At 36.0% G+C, this 20,315-nt stretch overlaps 1 protein-coding gene across 1 annotated transcript in view; it reads left to right on the top strand.

The window, feature by feature from the left end:
• Window positions 1-20,315, top strand: part of CTDSPL2 (CTD small phosphatase like 2) — a 102,686-nt gene that overhangs the window by 57,056 nt on the left and 25,315 nt on the right. Inside the window, exons 3-7 of the mRNA XM_081112414.1 lie at window positions 7,439-7,577; window positions 9,738-9,887; window positions 12,358-12,573; window positions 17,881-17,959; window positions 18,241-18,352. Of these exons, the coding sequence (XP_080968540.1) occupies window positions 7,439-7,577; window positions 9,738-9,887; window positions 12,358-12,573; window positions 17,881-17,959; window positions 18,241-18,352 (696 nt within the window). The remainder of the gene's footprint in view (window positions 1-7,438; window positions 7,578-9,737; window positions 9,888-12,357; window positions 12,574-17,880; window positions 17,960-18,240; window positions 18,353-20,315) is intronic.

Here is a 20,315-nt window from a genome sequence, read left to right as displayed (position 1 = left end):
TAGTATAGATGTTATTCAGTTTTTTTCTGGCATGAAGCATATTCCTGTCAAAGTTTGATAATCTAATTTTCCCTTTATAAGTTGATTTTGCCTTGTTCTCCAATGGATTTTTTTCTTTAAATTCTATTAAGTTTAGTAAATATATTGGTATTTGTTTTTCTAGTTAATAGTTTTGGTTAAAAAGAATACTTTTTCAATACGTAGTTTCAAATCTTCTATTTGAAGAAAATTGTATGTGTTCTTTTGCCATGCTTTCCTTCTTCAAGGACTACTATTTTTGTCTGTTGTATCTTCTTTGTCTGTCTTGCAATATTTGTCGTATTTTGATGTCTTAAATTTTTTTTTGTTTCTCGTAAGGCATAATCTATTCTGTTTACTCACTTTTATGTCCATTCTAGGTCAGTCTTTATTTTTGAAATCCTTTTTTTTTTCATTTTTTTAGTTCTGTCACTTTATTTCTAAGTTTTTCAAACTCATGTATATCTTCTATCATTTTCTTAATATCTTGTTTTATTTTTAAATAGGTTATGATTTTGATCTATGCATGTTTTTCTGACACATTTTCTTTATCTGTAGAGATGTTATTTCTTGTATGTTTTATTATGATAATTTTGTTTAGTATTTGTGGTTCAAAATCCTCTAAAATTGTTTTTGTGTAGTGTTAAAAAAATACAGTGGCTGAAACCGGTTTGGCTCAGTGGATGGAGCATCGGCCTGTGGACTGAAAGGTCCCAGGTTCGATTCCGGTCAAGGGCATATACCTGGGTTGCGGGCATATCCCCAGTAGGAGATGTGCGGGAGGCAGCTGATAGATGTTTCTCTCTCATCGATGTTTCTAACTCTCTATCTCTCTCCCTTCCTCTCTGTAAAAAATCAATAAAATATATTAAAAAAAAATACAGTGATTGTGCCTGGCCAGTGTGGTGCAGTGGTTGAACATTGACCTATGAACCAGGAGGTCACGCTTCAATTCCCCGTCAGGGCACATGCCCAAGTTGTGGGCTCAATTTCCTGTAGGGGGCATGCATAAGGCAGCTGATCAATGATTCTCTCTAATCATTGATGTTGCTATCTCTCTCTTCCTTTCCCTTAAATCATTAAACAATTTATTTAAAAAAAATAGTGATTGCTTTTTGAGTGTTCCTGTCACTGTATCCCTACCCCATGTGTATCTGGAACTTCTCTTTCCATCTTATCTCTTGTGCCTTTCTCACTCAATTTTTATTACATTCCCAGCAGTTTCCCGTTCTTGTGGAGCCCTATGCTAGAGGGAGCCATAGTTGGTCAAATACAAGAGTTCACAAAATCTAAACTGCTCCTGTTTCAGTCTTACCTTGGACCCCTTTGCTATTGGATTGGGCAGCAGTTTCCTCTCCTATTTTTATCTGTTGTCATCAAGTCAGCCTGCCATGCTTTCCATTGAATACCTGCCTCTTAGCTATTTTGGGCTTCTCCTGTTGTCAGATGCGTCATACACCTTGTTGCATGTTTTAGCTTTCTTCCTCACTGGTGTATAGGAACACTTGGGTTTGTGGCCGTTGGTTTGTCCTCATCTACATGGAGTTTGGGGAAATACCTTGTCTCATGGTTTTGTTTTAAATTTGCCTTTGGGTTTTGGTTACCTCTCTAGTTCTCTGTATTTCTTCTGGGATTCAGCGTTTTAAGAACACCACCCTTACAAGATTTTCCCCTTCAAAGCTTAACTTAGAGACAACTTTGAAAAATACAAATTCCAGAGAAGACATGGTAGGGTTTATTACATTTATTAAAACAACTTATACAGTAATGTGGAATTCTTATTTTTCACATTTCCTCTTCTAAAAAATCCTACTATGTCCAAAAATATCCCCAAAGTATACAGTTGAATATTTAAGAAAGAATAGGATTGGGTGACTAATTGTCTTTCAGATTTGGACAATGGGTTGTCTTTCAGAATAGCACCATCATCAGACATTTGAATATATTATTCTGAAGAATAGGATTTTATTATCAATGGTTGCAGAAACTTAACCTTGATCTTAATAGCTTCTGATTCTTTTTCCTCTTGAGAAATGTACATTAAAGTATTTGAATGTATTCTCAATTGCCCATAGTATACTAATAGTCTGTTCTGCGGTACTATGTGGTACCTCCACAATATCAGTTAACGTACACTGAGTGGCCAGATTATTATGAACACCTGACGTTTGTAGGCAAATTAGCTATAATTTTGCGCTGAAGTTGTTAGAGGGCCAGACCATTATAAATTGTGAAGCAGGTAGTTTACCACGACAGAAGTCATTTTTTTTCTGAAGATATGGGTAACCAATGCGATTTAACAGCCTTTGAACATGGAATGCACACACACACAGGCCACATTATTATGACCACCTGACATTTGTAGGCAAATTAGCCATACACTGCATCGTATGGGATATGGAAGCCGAAGGCCTGTGCAAACACCTTTGCTGTCTGCAGTTACCAAGATAAAACGTCTCCAATTTGCACAGGAACACAAGGATTGGATATTCGAGCATTGGAAAAAAGTCATGTGGTCCGATGAATCACGTTTCCAGTTGCATCATGCAGATGGCAGAGTGAGAATTTGTCGGAAACAGCATGAAGGCATGCACCCCACATGCATGAGTACAACCCTTCAAACTTGTGGGGGCAGTGTTATGGTTTGGGGCATGTTTTCCTGGCATGATTTGGGCCCTTAAATTCGTGTGGAACACGTCTGAATAGCACAACATACCTAAGTATCGTTGCTGATCAAGTTCATCCTGTCATGTTGATGGCGTATCCCAATGGAGATGGCTTCTTCCAACAAGACGATGCGCAATGCCACGGTGCTCGTATTGTGCAGGAGTGGTTTCAAGATCATGAGGGAGACTTTACCTTGCTTAGGTGGCCCCCACAATCACCAGATCTCAATCCAATTGAGCATTTGTAGGATGAAGTTTAAAGAGCCATCAGGCAGCTGGTTCCATAACCATCAAATCTCACAGAACTGGACAGTGCTATTCATCAGGCATGGTGTCAAATTTCTCGCATCACCTTTCAACATCTCGTGGAGCCAATGCCAAGAAGAATCGCCACAGTATTGAAGGCAAAAGGTGGCCCAACGGAGTACTGATGAGGTGGTCATAATAATCTGGCCATTCAGTGTATATATATATATCCCACGTTCAAAGGCTGTTAAATTGCGTTGTTTACCCATATCTTCAGAAAAAAATCACTTCTACTGTCGTGGTAAACAACCTGCTTCCCTATTTATAATGGTCTGGCCCTCTAGTAACTTAAGCGTGAAATTATAGCTAATTTGCCCACAAATGTCAGGTGGTCATAATAATCTGGCCACTCAGTGTATACTGTGTTAGTAAATAGGAGAATAGTGTTATTATAACATGGGTGGCATGCTGTTATATATGTGGTTTTTCCTAAACTGGACAGGGTGATCCTGAATAATGGGAGTGGAATTTTATCCTTCATCAGGAAAATTAAAAAAGTCAAGTTAAACTGTTATAGAGACAAAAGGCTCTCCCCACTGTGAGATACAGATTTTGGGTGCCCTCCTGGAGAGGTACAGCCTGATCTAGCAGCGATTTTTATGTGGCAGTTTACGTTTCCTTTTGTGTCCATTTTAGCAGCCCTACTGGCTTAAAGCTTCACTTATTAGCTCCCATAGCCTTTGTTTCTACTTTTCTCTTTTTTAATACCTTTTATTAATCCTTCAGGTAGCATTTCAGCTTCTCTTAACTGCCTGGGGTGTCCAAATTATCTCTGGGGGTCTCAGTCATTGTTTTTGTTAATGCTTTGGTTACGGAGTTCCAGGGACATTGACTGATTTGCCCCAATATACTCCTCTCTGCCCTCCTGGACCCATTCCCCCCACATAAGCTTTGATATTTTTAGTGTTACAGAATGCAAGGTTTTCAGAAATACATGAATTTATGTTAATATCAGATATATTAAGAGACTTCCTTAAGAGGATGCTGGAGCTTAGTGTAGTTGTGGCTTTGTGGCATTATGTATTTGTGTTCTTAAAGGACTTTATAAAGAGACCCCTATATTTTCTGGTAATGGAGATCCCATGTTTGTGATATAATGTGAGGCATCCTGCTCATTTTACAATGCAGAGGAATGATAAACAGAAAGAATATGAGGAATTTTGTTGTGAATCAAGGAGGCATTATTTTGTGCTATACAGTATTCCCCCCTTAGTCACAGGGGATACTTTCCAAGATCCTCAGTGGATGCCTGAAACTGCTAAATAGAACCAAACCATATGTATACAGTGGGGCCTTGACTTACGAGTTTAATTCGTTCCGTGACGGAGCTTGTAACTCAAATTACTCGTATGTCAAATCATTAAAGTGAACGAGTGAGACACGTGATGCTGGGCTGATGTTGTGGCGTTCACTGCGCCAACTAGCGGTGGAGTTTCTGAAGCTGGCTCGTAACCCGAATTTTAGCTCACAACTCAAAGCAAAATATCAGCCAAGAGACGGCTCGTTTGAAAAACTTGTTAGTTGGGACACTCGTAAGTCAAGGCCCCACTGTACTATGATTTTTTTCCTATATATGCATACCCATGATAAAGTTTAATTTTCAAATTAGGCACAGTACAGGATTAAAAAATAATAACAAAATAGAATAACTATAACAATATATATAAAAGGCTAATATGCAAAGTGTCCCCTCAGGAGTTCAATCACTCGCTATGACATTCGCTGACTACCAGTGGGCGGGCACAGAATGAAAGAAGGGCCTCTAGTATACTATAATAAAAGTTATATGAATGTGGTCTTCCAACTGTTTTATTGTACTGTGCTTACCCTTGTGATGTGAGATGATACAGTGCCTATGTGATAAGATGAAGTGAGGTGAATGACAATGGCATTGTGACGTGTAGTGTTAGGCTACTATAAAGGTTCCTTGAACAGAAGCACCGACACAGTCAGTGTGATAACTGAGACAGCTACTAAGTTATTAACAGATGGGTGGATAGCATGTGCGGATATGCTAGACAAAGGGACAATTCATGTCCTGGGTAGGATAGAGCCGGGTGGCATGAGATTTCATCACACTACTCAGAGTGCATTTTAAAACTTAAGAATTGTTTATTTCTGGAATTTTTCATTTAATATTTTTGGATTGCAGGTAAGTGAAACTATAGAAAGCAAAACCATGGGCCAAGGGAGTGTGGAGGGTGACACCTGGTAGCTACTGTAATGACTATTTTGATGGAATTACATAACATTAGAGAAATTATTCAGTAAAAGTAAAATTATTTATTTATTTTTGTTAATACACTGAAATTTTGTTTGTTTAATCCTAACCCGAGGAGTGAGGATATTTTTCCCATTGGTTTTTTGAGAGAGCGAAGCGGAGGGGGGATAGGGAGGAATATCAAGGTGAGAGAGACACGTCAATTGGTTGCCTCCCGCTCTCGCCTAAACAGGGCCGGGTATTGAACCTGTAACCAAGGTATGTGCCTTTGACTGGGAATTAAACCCCGGACCCACCCTTCAGTCCAAAGGCCGATGCTCTAAGCACTGATCCAAACCAACCAGTGCTAACATTCTTTAGGATGGTAATTGCAGTATTATCTTTTTTTCTATTTTGATCCAAATATGGAATTGTAATTTTGGCCACTTAGAGTACCAAGGTTTTTTTCAGAAATAATAGAACAATATTCAATTTTCAGAAAATACATAGTAGTATATTATATTATCTGCTGTGGTGTAAAAGCATCAAATAACAAAAAAAATAGAGAAGTTATTACTATTAAATAAGAATGTTGATTATATGTATAAGTTATATGTACTATAGATTTAAAAGTCTAGTCCTTATCTAAAGATTTCAGGTAGTCTCATTAAAACAGCAAGGAATTACAGGCCAGTATTACAGTAATATAAGAAAACACTCATGTGGCAGATGACATTAGAAAAAAAACCTACAAATGAGAAAAATAAATCAGGCTATTGCTTGGAATATACTTTAGTCAGTAATACTATAAGAATAGTATAGCCGAAACCAGTTTGGCTCAGTGGATAGAGCATCAGCCTGCGGACTGAAAGGTCCCGGGTTCGATTCCGGTCAAGGGCATGTACCTGGGTTGTGGGCACTTCCCCAGTGGGGGATGTGCAGGAGGCAGCTGATCGATGTTTCTCTCTCATCGATGTTTCTAACTCTCTATCTCTCTCTCTTCCTCTCTGTAAAAAATCAATAAAATATATTTAAAAAAAAAAAAGAATAGTATAGACTGGTCATATGTGGATTTGCCCCATATAAGGAAATGAATAGAGACTTGTTATGGAGTAGACTCCTTAGTGTTAATTTGGGCATTTAAAGAATTGAGGTTATCCTTGGGGGGTGTGGCAGTGGCAGACTTTTTTTTCTTTTTTTTTTTCTTTTTTTTTTTTTTTGTCATTTTTGGTGATATGTCAGCAAATTCCATGAAATGACCTCTGTTCTTTAGGCAGTTCTAGGAATATGGGAAAATTTTTAAAAATTCAGAGCACATTGTACAATTCAGTATTTCAGTAGCATGGAAATTGAGTGGACCCTGGGGAAAGGATCTGAATTATGAGAATGCTGTAATTATATTTGCGTATTATAATTACATTAATAAATACTCTTATGACACTCAAATTTTTCTTGTGTTTTCTACCAAACATTAGATGTTCTGTTTTGTTTCTCCTGGATTTAGAAAACAGGGGAAAGTCTATCATACCATATATTTTCCTCTTTTGGTGGTATAATTGACATAACATTATGTTAGTTTCAGGTCTATACAACGTAATGATTTGATGTATGTATGTATTGTGAAATGATCATCACAGTAACTTTAGTTACTATCCATAACCATACATAGTTCTAGGGGTTTTATTTCTTATAAGAAATTTAAAGATTTACTCTTTTAGCAACTTTCAAATATGCAATACAGTATTATTAACTATATCCACCATGCTGTACATTACATCCCCATGGCTTATTTATTTTATTATTGGAATTTTGTACCTCTTGACTGCCTTCACTCATTCCCCCCTCCACTCCATCCTCACCTCTGGTAACCACCAATCTGTTCTCTGTATCTATGAACTAGGTTTTGTTTGTTTTTAAAATTTACATTCCACATATAAGTGAGGGCATACAGATTTGTCTTCCTCTGTCTGACTTATTTTACTTAGTATAATGCCCTCAAAGTCCACCCATGTTTTTGCAAATGGCAAGATTTTATTATTTTTTATGGCTGAATAATACTGCATTGCATATATATACCACAATCTCTTTATTCATCAATGAACCACTTAGATTGTGTCCATTTGTTGGCTATTTTAAATAATGCTGCAGTGAACATGATTGGGGTGCATATCATATTTTATCATTTTAAAAGTGTAACCTATAAGACAGAGTGACTACTCAATGAATGTTTTTCCTTTTATATCTTAAGGAAGAGAGAGAAAATCCTTCGAAACGGAGTAGAATTGAACGTGATATAGATAATAATCTGATCACATCAACACCAAGAGCAGGAGGAAAACTTAACAAACAGATATCTCGAGTAAGACGGAAAAGTCAAGTAAATGGAGGTTTGTTAATATTTAGATAATTGCTTTATTAGGTACAGGGAGAGATCTGACCCAACATGTTCCTTTTCTGTTTTAAAAAATCTACTTTAAGCAATTTCTGCCTAGTTTTTGTAATCTTCTTTGACTATATATTAGTAGCATGAAATAAAATGAAAATTTACCTTCTTACTATAAATCTACTTTGCTGAATTAAAATGACAAAGGCAGAGCAACTAGCTTTATACTGCTTAGCATGAAAATGTAAATGGAGCAACATTTTGTACTTCTAATAAATTCATTTCTTAAAGCAATAATAGTTGTGACTTAATTTGTAAATATACAGATTTGAAATATGTTCTTAATATGTACAAAGAATTTGTTTCTTGGTCAGTAAATTTCAGAGTTCAGAGGGGATTGGATCACTTAGGCCAGCTGTTTTCAACTACAGGTGGTTTTGTTCCCCTGAAGAACATTTGTCAGTATCTGGAGATTTTTTTGCTTGTCAGAACCTGTTGAGGGAACACTGCTAAACATCTTACAGGTCATCTTCCCACAACAAAGAATTATCCAGCCAAAAGATCAATGGTATTGCTGTTGATAAACCCTGTTCAAGCACCTCAAAGTCAAAAAGGAGAAAAACAAGAAGGATAACAGATTTTTCTAAAGAATAACACTTAAGAGCATGGAGCCTTTAACCAGTGCTACTTTAAACACATAATAATTTCTTAGCTTTTTCCTCTCAATGCAGTGATGTATCTCTGTTGTTGGAATTGACCACTAGGGAGAAAAGGAATAAAGTAGTAAGTTAAAAGAGCTATAGCGAAGAAGGAAAACAATGAGATAGATAGTAAGGTTGTGGAAGGTTACGGATGATTAATCAAAACATTTGTTTGAATTTATTTTTTAAATATTTTCCAAAAACCCATGGAAAATTTTTTATTAACAAGAAACTTTTAGAAAACTAGTTATTCTTCCTAGCTACTTTGAAATGGTGCCTCACTATCCATAAGTAATTTTTGACACTACTATATATAGTTTTCTGCTTCAGTAGAGCTGTGTTGCTGTTACTCATTAGAAATAGATTGGAGGTTAGGTTTTGTGAAGTAGCATCCCAAAGTATAAATAACCAAAGACAAAAGGTTTGCATTTGTGTTTTTAATATTGTAATTTGCTTTACTTACAAAGAGTTTATTTCATTCTCTGAAACTCTGTGTTGATTTGAAGCCTTTCAGTCTATATAATTCTAGATGTAAATCTACAGTTGACCCTTGAACAACACGGAGGGTGGAGGGGTTAGGGGCGCTAACCCCCTGCACAGTCTAAAATCTACATATAACTTTTGAATTCCCCAAAACTTCAGTTGTCCCTCGGTATCCATGGAACCCTGGTGGATACCAAAATCTGCAGTTGGTCAGGTCCCTTATATAAGACTAGAAGCCTGATGCACGAAGATTCATGCAAGAACGGGCCTTCCTTCCCCTAGCTGCTGGCACAGCCTTCGCTCCTGCCAGAGCCTCCTTTCCACCTTACCATGCTGCCCAGAGGCCTGGAGCTGCTGGGGCGCTCGGTACCTGCATATGCAAATTAACCCACCATTTTGTTGGGTTAATTTGCATACTCCTTATTGGTTGGTGGGCGTGTGAAAGTATAGTCAATTCACATATTTCTCTTTTATTAGTGTAGATGGCATAGAATAATGCATACAATTGGCCCTCTGTGTCTGTGGATTCCCAACCATATAATAGTATAATAAGTACTGTTGAATCTGTGGATGCAAAACCTAGGGATATGAAGGGCCAACTGTGTATTTATTGAAGAAAATCCAAGTTTAAGTGGACCAACATAGTTCAAACCCATCTTGTTCAAGGGTCAACTGTACTTTGAAAAACTGAATTTTAGCATCTATAAAGCATTAGACTTTATAGAAGGAATAAGATAGGAGAGTTATAAAGAAGTCAGATTATTAGACTTAATGCTTTATAAATTTGTATCAAGATAATTTGATTTACAAGTGATTTACCTCAAGATTTTTTTAAATAATAAACTTTCCTAACATTAATGTCCAGTACTCTTCATGAAATATTTTTTGGAAAAAAGTATTTTCACAATGAATGTCTTAGAACACATTTCTGAAAGCCATGTTTTCTCGATTCCAACTTTTTTGTTATTGTCTTTTCTTAGAAGCTGGTAGTTACGAAATGACAAATCAACATGTAAAACAAAATGGAAAATTAGAAGATAACCCTTCCTCTGGCAGTCCTCCAAGGACTACATTGTTGGGGACCATATTTTCTCCTGTCTTCAATTTTTTTTCACCAGCAAATAAAAATGGTAAGTATAAACCATTAATTATAATTTGGGTTTAAAAATTTAATGTTTGTGTTTTTTTAGTTTTTAAAAAAATTCTATTCGATTTTAGTGGCATATATGTCAGCATCTTATGTTTGTTTTAAGTGACTGAAATAAATATAGGATATGTTTAATTCTATTGAAGTGAATGGACTCTGCTTTCACTATCTGAAGAGCTAGATGATAAACTTAGGGCTGGAGGGAAAGTTTTATTATTTCTTTGTTGGATGACTTAATGTAATCCTTAGAATGTGTATAGGAAAGAATCTAGAAGCATTTTCAGTATTCTAGATCAATAAAGTATTTTTTTAAATATTTAAAGTGAGTTGAGACAAGATCATTTTCTTGTAACAATTTATTTTTTATTATCTTTTGGTTGACTTCTCCCCTAAGGGATCTTCAATTTAGACAAAATAAAACTACCCTAATTCAAATGAAGTATTTCATTATATAATACTTTTGCAAAAGTATCAAAATAGGCTTCTTTATCAATTTATTTATTTATTTTTTATTTTCTCTTTCAAATCATTTTAATAACGTGGCAGTCAAAATACGAAAAGCAGACTCAAACTTGTTTTTTTTTAAGGGGGGGTGCTACCATGATTGCTTCACACAAGCATGATCTAAGGTAATGATGACACCGATTCCAAAGAGCAAGGGTGGTAAGAAGGCCTCAGGGCTCACAGACTGAAAAGCTTGGTTTCGGAAAAGTCTCAGGGGTCGCAGGTGGCAGGAGAAATTAAATTATGAAATTTAAGGGACCTTCACAGTTTAGGGCGTGGCTGCTGGGTCATTAGCACCTTGAAATGTTTCTTGATGGTGACTCTGTGTCGGTGTCGAGAGTATTTGTCGTCTGGGGAGAGCCAAACCGGTCAGGGCATGGAGCAGGCATTTTTAGACATTTGTGGAAACCAGTTATCTGGTGGCAGCAATAGAGATAAATGAATTCTGATTCACTTGGTAAGTTGAGTATGGGATAATAAAGAGCTTTGAGGGAAGGGTATCAGGAAAAGAGGGGTTTTTTGGAAAAAGATTAAATTTAAAGCAGTTAGGAAGAATGAATATTCTGTGAGGCCGTTGAGAGTATTGGAGATTGATTTTGTTGTTAAAAACAACTTTTGGAGGATTCTATTAAAAAATGGAAAGAGTTGGGAGTCATTCCATAATTGGGCAGCATGGTCACGTAGGTGATGGCTGTGTATAATTAGGAAACTAACTTGAATATTAAGATGAAATCTCATTTCGAATTTGTCCTTGTGTCTTTGAATAAAAGGGTCCCCATGGTCAGGAATAATGTTCTCATTCTTGGATAAGTAACTCTGTTTTAAAAATCACAACTGCCCACAATGTCTAGGATGCTTAGTACTGAAAGGATCAGGAGCTGTTTGAGGAAATGAATATATATAAAATGCCTAGACAGAGTAAGCACTTAATAAATGATACTTGTGCCAAACCGGTTTGGCTCAGTGGATGGAGCGTCGGCCTGCGGACTGAAGGGTCCCGGGTTCGATTCCGGTCAAGGGCATGTACCTTGATTGCGGGCACATCCCCAGTGGGGAGTGTGCAGGAGGCAGCTGGTCGATGTTTCTCTCTCATCGATGCTTCTAACTCTCTATCCCTCTCCCTTCCTCTCTGTAAAAATCAATAAAATATATTTAAAAAAATAATAAAATAAAAATAAATGATACTTGCTTTAATGTAAAGAAGTTTTATAGTAAAATATCCTGTGTTACATACTTCAGAGTTGTTAAGAGAAAAAAGAATGATAATTATATTATGGGTTAGAGGTGTTAGCTAACAATAGATTGGTAATCATATTATACTATATCAATCAATATGTACATCTGAAACTTAGTGTTATATTTCAATTATATCTCAGTAAAAATAAAGATGTTCTAAATTATATAACGATTTGACTCCAAATAGGTGTTTCTAAACTATTTGAACACTTTTAATAGTTTTGTTCACAAATACTACTCTAGCTTATAATAGTCTTTATACCTCATTGTTTGAAATGTGTACAAGAGACTCACCAAGCAGTGGTATCCTCAGCTTTGTTTCTATTGTGTTTAGTTTTTGAAATATTTATAGGTTTTAATTATTTTATTTGTATTGAAATATATTTGACATAACATTGTATAAATCTAAGGTATATAACATGTTGATTTGGTACATTTACATATTGTAATATAATAGCTATTATAGCAATAATTAGCACTGCTATCATGGTCCATAATTACCCTTTCTTTTTATTGGTTGGAATAATTAGATCCTAGTATCTTAGCTAGTTTGATGATTACATTACAGTATTATCTATATTTACTGTGTATTTGATCTCTAGGGCTTATTTATTAATCATTGTGAATTTGTGCCCTTACATAACATGTTTTACTCTCCTACCCCCTATGAGTTTTTAAGTGATGATTGTGAGTACCCTGAATCATGATTTCAGGAACATCAGGATCCGATTCCCCAGGACAGGCTGTGGAAGCTGAAGAGATAGTAAAACAACTTGATATGGAACAGGTGGATGAGATCACTACCAGTACTACTACGTCAACTAATGGAGCAGCTTACTCAAATCAAGCAATTCAAGTGAGGCCATCAGTAAATAATGGTTTAGAAGACGCAGAAGAAACAGTTAATCGTGATATCCCACCCCTTACAGGTGAGGAAAATGTCTTAGGCATCTTCAAGAATAGTTTATAAAAATGCAGTATTTTAGTCCAGCCAATGTGGCTCAGTGGTTGAGCATAGACCTATGAACCGGGAGTTCAGGGTTTGATTCCCAGTCAGGGCACATGCCTGGGTTGTGTGCTTAATCCCCTGTAGGGGATGTGCAAAAGGCTGATCAGTGATTCTCTCTCATCATTGAAGTTTCTATCTCTCCTGCTTATTCTCCTTTTCTCTCTGAAATCAATAAAAACATTTTTTTAAAAAATACAGTATTTTATATTTTTTCTTAAATACTAGATTAAATGCATATTTTTCTTCCTTGAAGTTAAGAAAATTAAAATTGGAAATAAAATTTGTACCCAAAAGTTAGTCATTTTGAAATTGAATTTTTAAAAACTTTGTTGTGATTCAGTATTAATATTTTACAGTTTAATTACTTGTACCAGTTTTACTACTTGGAGAAATTTAACACAACTAGCAAAATATGTGCTTATTTTATGAATATAATTGTAACAGTCTTAGACCCTTAGGTCTGAAGTTCCTACCTAGAGGTAGTCTCAAATCATAACTTCAGATTTGTTTCATACATGAATGACATTCCCCCCAAAGAAGCTTCTGTTTCTGGATATCTCTCTGTACCCAGCTTTTAGAGCTTAATTCTGAATCCTTATAAAGGCCTAACATAATTGTGTTTCTGAGCCAGTTGTCAGAGAAATGTAGAAACACATTAGATCATAATTTATACCTCTGAGGAGTTGTGATAAGTAGACATATAAGATGAAAAGATGAAATTGTTTCATCATGCTTAAAAGCAGAAATAAAATTGAGGATGGCTATTTTTCTCAGAGGAAGAAAATCTTAGATTATTATTTTAGATTTTTTAAAATGTTCCTTGTGGTGCTAGCTATTTGAGAGAGCCTAGTGCAAATATATTGGTTAAGAAATATTATTTGGTATAAGGAAGTAGGATGATGTTCTTCTGTTGAATATAAAGAGCAAACATTTTAAAAATATATACTTTTATTGATTTCAGAGAGGAAGGGAGAAGGGGAGAGAGATAGAAACATCAGTGGTGAGAGAGAATCATTGATCGACTGCCTACTGCATGCCCCACACAGGATCAAGCCCACAACTCGGGCATGATTTATAACTACTGAGTCACTCTGGCTGGGCTAAAAGGGCTAACTTTTATTTTTTTATTTTTTTTAAATATATTTTATTGATTTTTCACAGAGAGGAAGGGAGAGGAATAGAGAGTTAGAAACATCGATGAGAGAGAAACATCGATCAGCTGCCTCCTGCACACCCCTCACTGGGGATGTGCCCGCCACCAAGGTACATGCCCTTGACCGGAATCGAACCTGGGACTCTTCAGTCCGCAGGCCGACTCTCTATCCACTGAGCCAAACCAGTTATGGCAAGGGCTAACTTTTAAAAAAAATTCTTGAAATAGCAGAAAACATTTGAAAATGCATACAATTGTGAAACTTCAACTCAATAATGCCAATATGAAGAGAAAAGTGACATAATAGAGGAGAAATTTATTTTAAATTTGTCAAAAGATTAATGCCTATGTTAAAATTATGTTACTATCTATAATGTTAAATTATGTTATAATGTAAAAATCATACTGAATCTAACAAGCAAATTAACATGGGTTGTGCACATAGTTTATTCTTGGGTGGATAAGACTTTAAATGAACCTACTGTTGTCCTATCATTTCATGCTGATTACTTTGCCCAGTGTTACAGGCTATTGAATGGTAAAGTCCAGGGCTTTGGCTTCCTATTTGATGTTTGTTCTATATTTTTATTCTGCTGTATAAGCCTTTATATTTATTTTATCTGACAACTGTGAAGATGGAGAAGGGATTTCTATAACCTTAGGGGTTTCTAGAGGGGGGAAAAGTAAGATTTATTCCAGTTGTCTTATTTATTTATTCCCCTAACATTTATTGAACACCTATTTTTGTGATGGGTTTATAAAGATGAGTAAGATATGCCCCTTGGCCCTAGCTAATTTGGCTCAGTGGATAGAGCGTAGGCCTTGGACCAAAGTGTCCTGGGTTTGATTCTGGTCAAGAGCAGTACCTTGGTTGCAGGGTCCTCCCCTGCCCAGGCCCTGGTCAAGACTCCTGCAGGAGGCAACCAATCGATATGTTTCTCTTACATTGATGTTTCTCTCTCTCTTTCCCTCTCCCTAAAAACCAATGGAAAAAGAAAATAGAGGGCAATTCTGGTTTAGTTAATTCTCTGTAGTAGCTGAGGAGGCACTGCTCTGAGGAGGAAATACAAATACAAAAACTAATAAACCTTTAAAAAAATATATATATATATATATACACACACACACACACACACACACACACCCCTTGACCCCGAAGAATACATGAGTTAATTGATGAGCCAAGTATACACAAAAATAACCATGCACTCAACTGGTGAGGCTCAGCAGTTGAGCATTGACCCAGGAACCAAGAGGTCACTGGTTTAATTCCCAGTCAGGGTACATGCCCGGGTTGTGGCTCAGTCCCAGTAGGGGCCGTGCAGGAGTCGGCCTATTGATGATTTCCTCTCTCATTGATGTTTCTATCTCTTTATCTCTCTAGAAGTCAATAAAAATATATTTTAAAAAAATAACTATACAGTGTGGTGAGTGCTATTAAAAATAAATGAGCACGCCGAAACCTGTTTGGCTCGGTGGATAGAGCGACGGCCTGCGGACTGAAAGGTCCCAGGTTCGATTCCGGTCAAGGGCATGTACCTTGGTTGCGGGCGCATCCCCAGTGGGGAGTGTGCAGGAGGCAGTTGGTCGATGTTTCTCTCTCATCGATGTTTCTAGCTCTCTATCTCTCTCCTTTCCTCTCTGTAAAAACTCAATAAAATATATTAAAAAAAAAATAAAAAAAATAAATGAGCAATGGAATATTACTCAGCCATAATAAAGAATGAAATCTTGCCATCTGTAACAATATAGATGAATCTAGAGGGTATTGTGCTAAGTGAAATATGTCAAAGAAAAATACCATGATTCATTTATATGTGGAATCTAAAAAACAAAGTAGATGAATTAACAAAACAGATGCAAACTTGGAATACAGAGAACCAATTGGTGGTTGCCAGATAGGAGAGGCATTGGAGGATGGGTGAAAAAGGTGAAAGGGATTATGAAGTATAAATTACCAGTTATTAAAATAGTCACAGGAATGTAAGATACAGTATAGGGAATCTATACTAACAAAAGGGTAATATGCTAATTAGACTGGATAGACCAGATGTCATTCCAGTCGTCCTTCCTGACAAAGCTGGGGCCCAGGCAGCGCCGCCCGGGGTTCCAGGTGCCTGTGGCCGGCTGGAGGAGGGAAGCCTGGGCCCGGGTGCGGGGTCTGAGACAGAGGCGGTTAGGGGCCATTAGGCAGGCAGGCGAGCAGTTAGGGGCGATTAGGCAGGCAGGCAAGTGGTTAGGGGTGATCAGGCAGGCAGGCAGGTGAGCTGTTAGGAGCCAGCACTCCCAGATTTTGAGAGTGCAGGCCAGGCTGAGGGACAGCACAAATTTCATACACCGGGCCTCTAGTATAGTCAGTAACATTGTAATGACTATTTGTAATGACTGTGTATGGTGTCAGATGGGTATTAAACTTATCTAGATGATTACTTCGTATGGTATATAAATGTCTAATCTCTATGTTGTACACCTGAAACTAATATCGTGTGTCAACTGTAATTGAAAAATAAAATTTTAAAAATAGTAATAAATGAGCAAAATAATGCGGTGGCCCATTGCAATTACTCTGGGAGGATCATTAAGTAAAATTATTGCTGATCTTGAAAGATGAATATGAGAAACAAAATTATTACTTTTCCCTAATTTCAAGAATGTAGCCAAAAAGAACAAGAAGGAAGGAGGCTGGCTCTATCATTTACTTAGCTTTGTGACTTGGTATCATTTATGTAAGTTCTGTGAGACAGTATTCTTAGCTTTAAAATGGTAATAATTCAGGATTTTGAGGGTAAGAAAGATGAAGTATGAAAAATGCTTAGATGAAGGCACTCAAATATTCCTTTTTTCCTTTCTCTGAGGTTAATAGGAATTTGAAACAGGTGGTTAGAAGATATATTTTTTCTATTATCCCTTTGTGCTAATGAACTGTTCAATTGGCATAAAGTTGTTTAAAAAATTATAGCAGAGTTCTACTGTCTTATTCCTTTTGAGCTGCTATAACAAAATTTAATTCTCACAAGTCAGGAGGCTTGGAAATCCAAGTCAGTGTCAACAGCATTGATGTCTGGTGAGGGCCTGCTTTCTGGTTCATAGACAGCTGTTTTCTCAGTGTGTCCTCACATGGCAGAAGCTCTGTGAGCTCTCTAAAGGACACTGGTCCCATCTTCATGACCTCATGACCTTCCAAATATCACATTGAAATTGTGGTGGGGGGTGGGGTGGGAGGAGGGGTACAAACATTCAGTCTCTAGCATCCACCTTAAATTTTTATCTGTGAGATACTACCTGCTTAGTTTTAAGTTATCTTTTTTCCTCTCCTTGAATTTAAGTTGTAATTATTGTCTTAGAAAATTCCCCACATAATTTCTAAAGCTCTATTAGTTGATATAATTTTAGATCAAACAGAGTGGATTATTGTCATGGAATATAGAATTGCTTATTTTCAGTTGCTTGTACATTAGAAGAAATATAATGGGTCTTCTAAATCAATGCTTTCTACATTGAACAGCATTTTAAAACTATTTAAGTTCAGAAACAGCCTTGAGATTCCTGGAAAAATTTACATATAACATTTTTTCATAAGTCTTCAAGGGGTTCATGGACTTCTTAAAGACTGTTCATGAATTGTAGATTAAAACCTAGCTTTGGGTCTATTATGAGCACACATATATTGACCACCTGAATGTACAAGGCATTTTGTGAAATATTACTCCTGTAAGAGCACCATGAAATTTTTATAGTTATGTATATAAACACCATCCACTTAGAAATTGAATTCTTGTGGAGTGTATTTTTCTAGTAATTAGTAAATTTTCTCTCAGAATTTTTAATTTCTGCTAGCCATGATATAGCTTGCCATTTTGTCTGTATTGGTAGTTTTTTCCTTTGGATCTGGAGTTAGAGCTATGTGCTAATAAATTTGCTTTTAAATACTGTTTAGATATTATTTTTGTCTAATCTTCAACCTAAAATACACAGGGCTTCAGGAAGATCTTACATAAAAGCAGTAAAATGTATACTTCATGGCAACATTAAGTGAGTAAAAGTAACATTTTATTTTTCACTTTTATTAAATAGCACCAATAACTCCAGATAGTGGTTATTCATCAGCCCATGCAGAAGCCACTTATGAAGAAGACTGGGAAGTGTTTGACCCGTGAGTTGTTTTCTTTTTCTTCCTTCTTAGCAGAATGAAAGTCCATGCGTGGAGGGGTAGCTGGGTGGTATATTGCAAAGAGCATGTAACTTATAGGTAGTAACACTTTTGCTGAGTTATTCAAATACTAATTTGTATATTTTCAGTTTTATTTACATGTTTTACATGTTTGGTTTACTAATTTAAATACGGATTGCTTAATTAATGTGAGCTGAATTTAGTAATATGTCTTACATTTATAAAAAGTAGAAATGTTGAAATTTTCTTAATTTGATTTATAGCTATTATTTCATCAAACATGTTCCACCACTGACAGAAGAACAACTAAATAGGAAACCTGCTCTTCCATTGAAAACAAGAAGCACACCAGAATTCTCCCTAGTTTTAGACCTGGTAAGTATATTATTTGCAGATGTAAGAAAAATAAAGGAGTTAAATTCTCTTTTAAAATACTAGCCCAAAGCACCAAGAAGAATATTAGGTGACTAAATAGCCTTACACATTTGCTCTGAAAATGTCTTAGGTGTTCTGAAATGTTTTTGTTTTTTTATTATTGAGAGTATTACTGATGTCGTCCATTTTTCCCTCTTGGCTCCCACCCCAGCCCAGGCCTTCACTGCACTTTTGTCTGTGTCCTTGGGCTATGCATATAAGTTCTTAGGTTAATCTCTTCCTGCACCCCCATCACTCCCACCCTTTCTGCTGAAATGTTTTTATTTTAAGCTCGGTCTAATGCTTAGGGTCCCTAGCTTGGTTGATAACAGGTACCTTCTTAAATCTCCCAATAAAATTCTAATTTCATTTCATGCCTAGATTTCACCTTTTGGGTCAGGATTGTTTCCTTGAAGGACCAGATATAATCTAGGTCTCAGTGAGTTAACCTTTGCAAGACCATACTTCTTTTCCTATTCTTGTATTTATGTATTATCTAATATCAAGGACTATTTATTAATGCACTCTCAAAAGTATGGTATCTTAATGCTAATAAAACCTTTAATATGCTCTATTGGTATGATTTTAAATTTTATACTTTAGGGTACCAGAAGAGCTTTAAAAACTGAATGTCTATTATATAATATTGGAAAACACTATATAATTTAGCCTTTGTTACTGGTACTCTGTAATTGAAGATGTATTTAATTCTCATAAAGAATTTTGCTTCAGGAAAAGCATATTATTTTAAACTAGAGGCCCAGTGCACAGATCCGTGCACATTGAAAGGAAATTAATTAGAAGAAATATTTTAGAGGCTGGGAAGGGACCATGGGAGGGCTCCAGGGTGTGTCCTGCCTGTCTCGCCCAGTCCTGATCAGCCAGAACCCATCAGCAAGCTAACCTACCGGTCAGAATGTTTGCCCCCTGGTGGTCAGTGCACGTCATAGCAGCTGGTCGAACGGTCGTACACTTAGCATATTAGGCTTTTATTATATAGGATATTAATTAGCATGTGTAGTTCTGTTTTGAGAGTTTAGCACCTAAGCCTTTGCCTGGCCAAAGAGATGTAAGAGGTATAGCCAGTAGTGCTAAGTACTTAAAGTATTTATTAGAGAATAAATAGAAACAAGAATTTGAAACTGATTATGGTTAATTTAGATTTGATGTGCAAGGTAGTGAAGAAACTGAAAAAGATTTTGCTAGATTTTTATGTTAGGAGTTGACATAGCAAATTTGGCCATATAGTTTTTAATTAAATGTGAAGACAAATAGAAAAAGAAAGATAAGAATTGGCTAAGTTATTTTACAGAAGTGGATAAAGTAGAATGAGCAAAAGTTAGGCTATAGGTGAGTTAGTAGAATTAGTTATGAGTCAATTGTAGGAAAGAATACCTTTTATAAGGTGCTAAGAGAATACCTTGAAATGAGTAGTCTAGTGTGCTATTAAAAGAAAATGAGGTTTATATAGAGTATATTTTGCTGTTTGCCTCCGCAGAGTTTAACTTTAGGTTAAAAAAAAACACCAAACCTTTCAGCTAGTAAGATGTGGAATATTTGTGTTTCATTTTAATTCATCTTAAATGCATTGAAAATTTTGGGGTATAGTTATCAGTTTTATATATTTATTTATTTTTTAAATGTCACTACAGATGGAAGCCTTATTTTTTTAATCATTCAGGATTTCAGAAATATTAATATTTGCACATATCTTAGATTGAATGATCTTTGCCTTATTCTTTTAATGAGAAAACAGGGCTTTGTAATGAAAGATGGCAAGTCTTCATTGATTTAATTAAACAAATGTTTATGTCTGAACATTCAACAGATACTGAAACATTCATTTTTAAAAATGAAATTCTTTATAAAAGATTTAAAGATGAGCTATATGAATAGAATATATCTATTTTTGGAAGATATGTAA

Source organism: Myotis nattereri (genome assembly GCF_964212035.1).
Source record: "Myotis nattereri genome assembly, chromosome: 1".
Lineage (NCBI taxonomy): Eukaryota > Metazoa > Chordata > Mammalia > Chiroptera > Vespertilionidae > Myotis > Myotis nattereri.
This window is presented reverse-complemented; position numbering and strand designations above follow the sequence as displayed.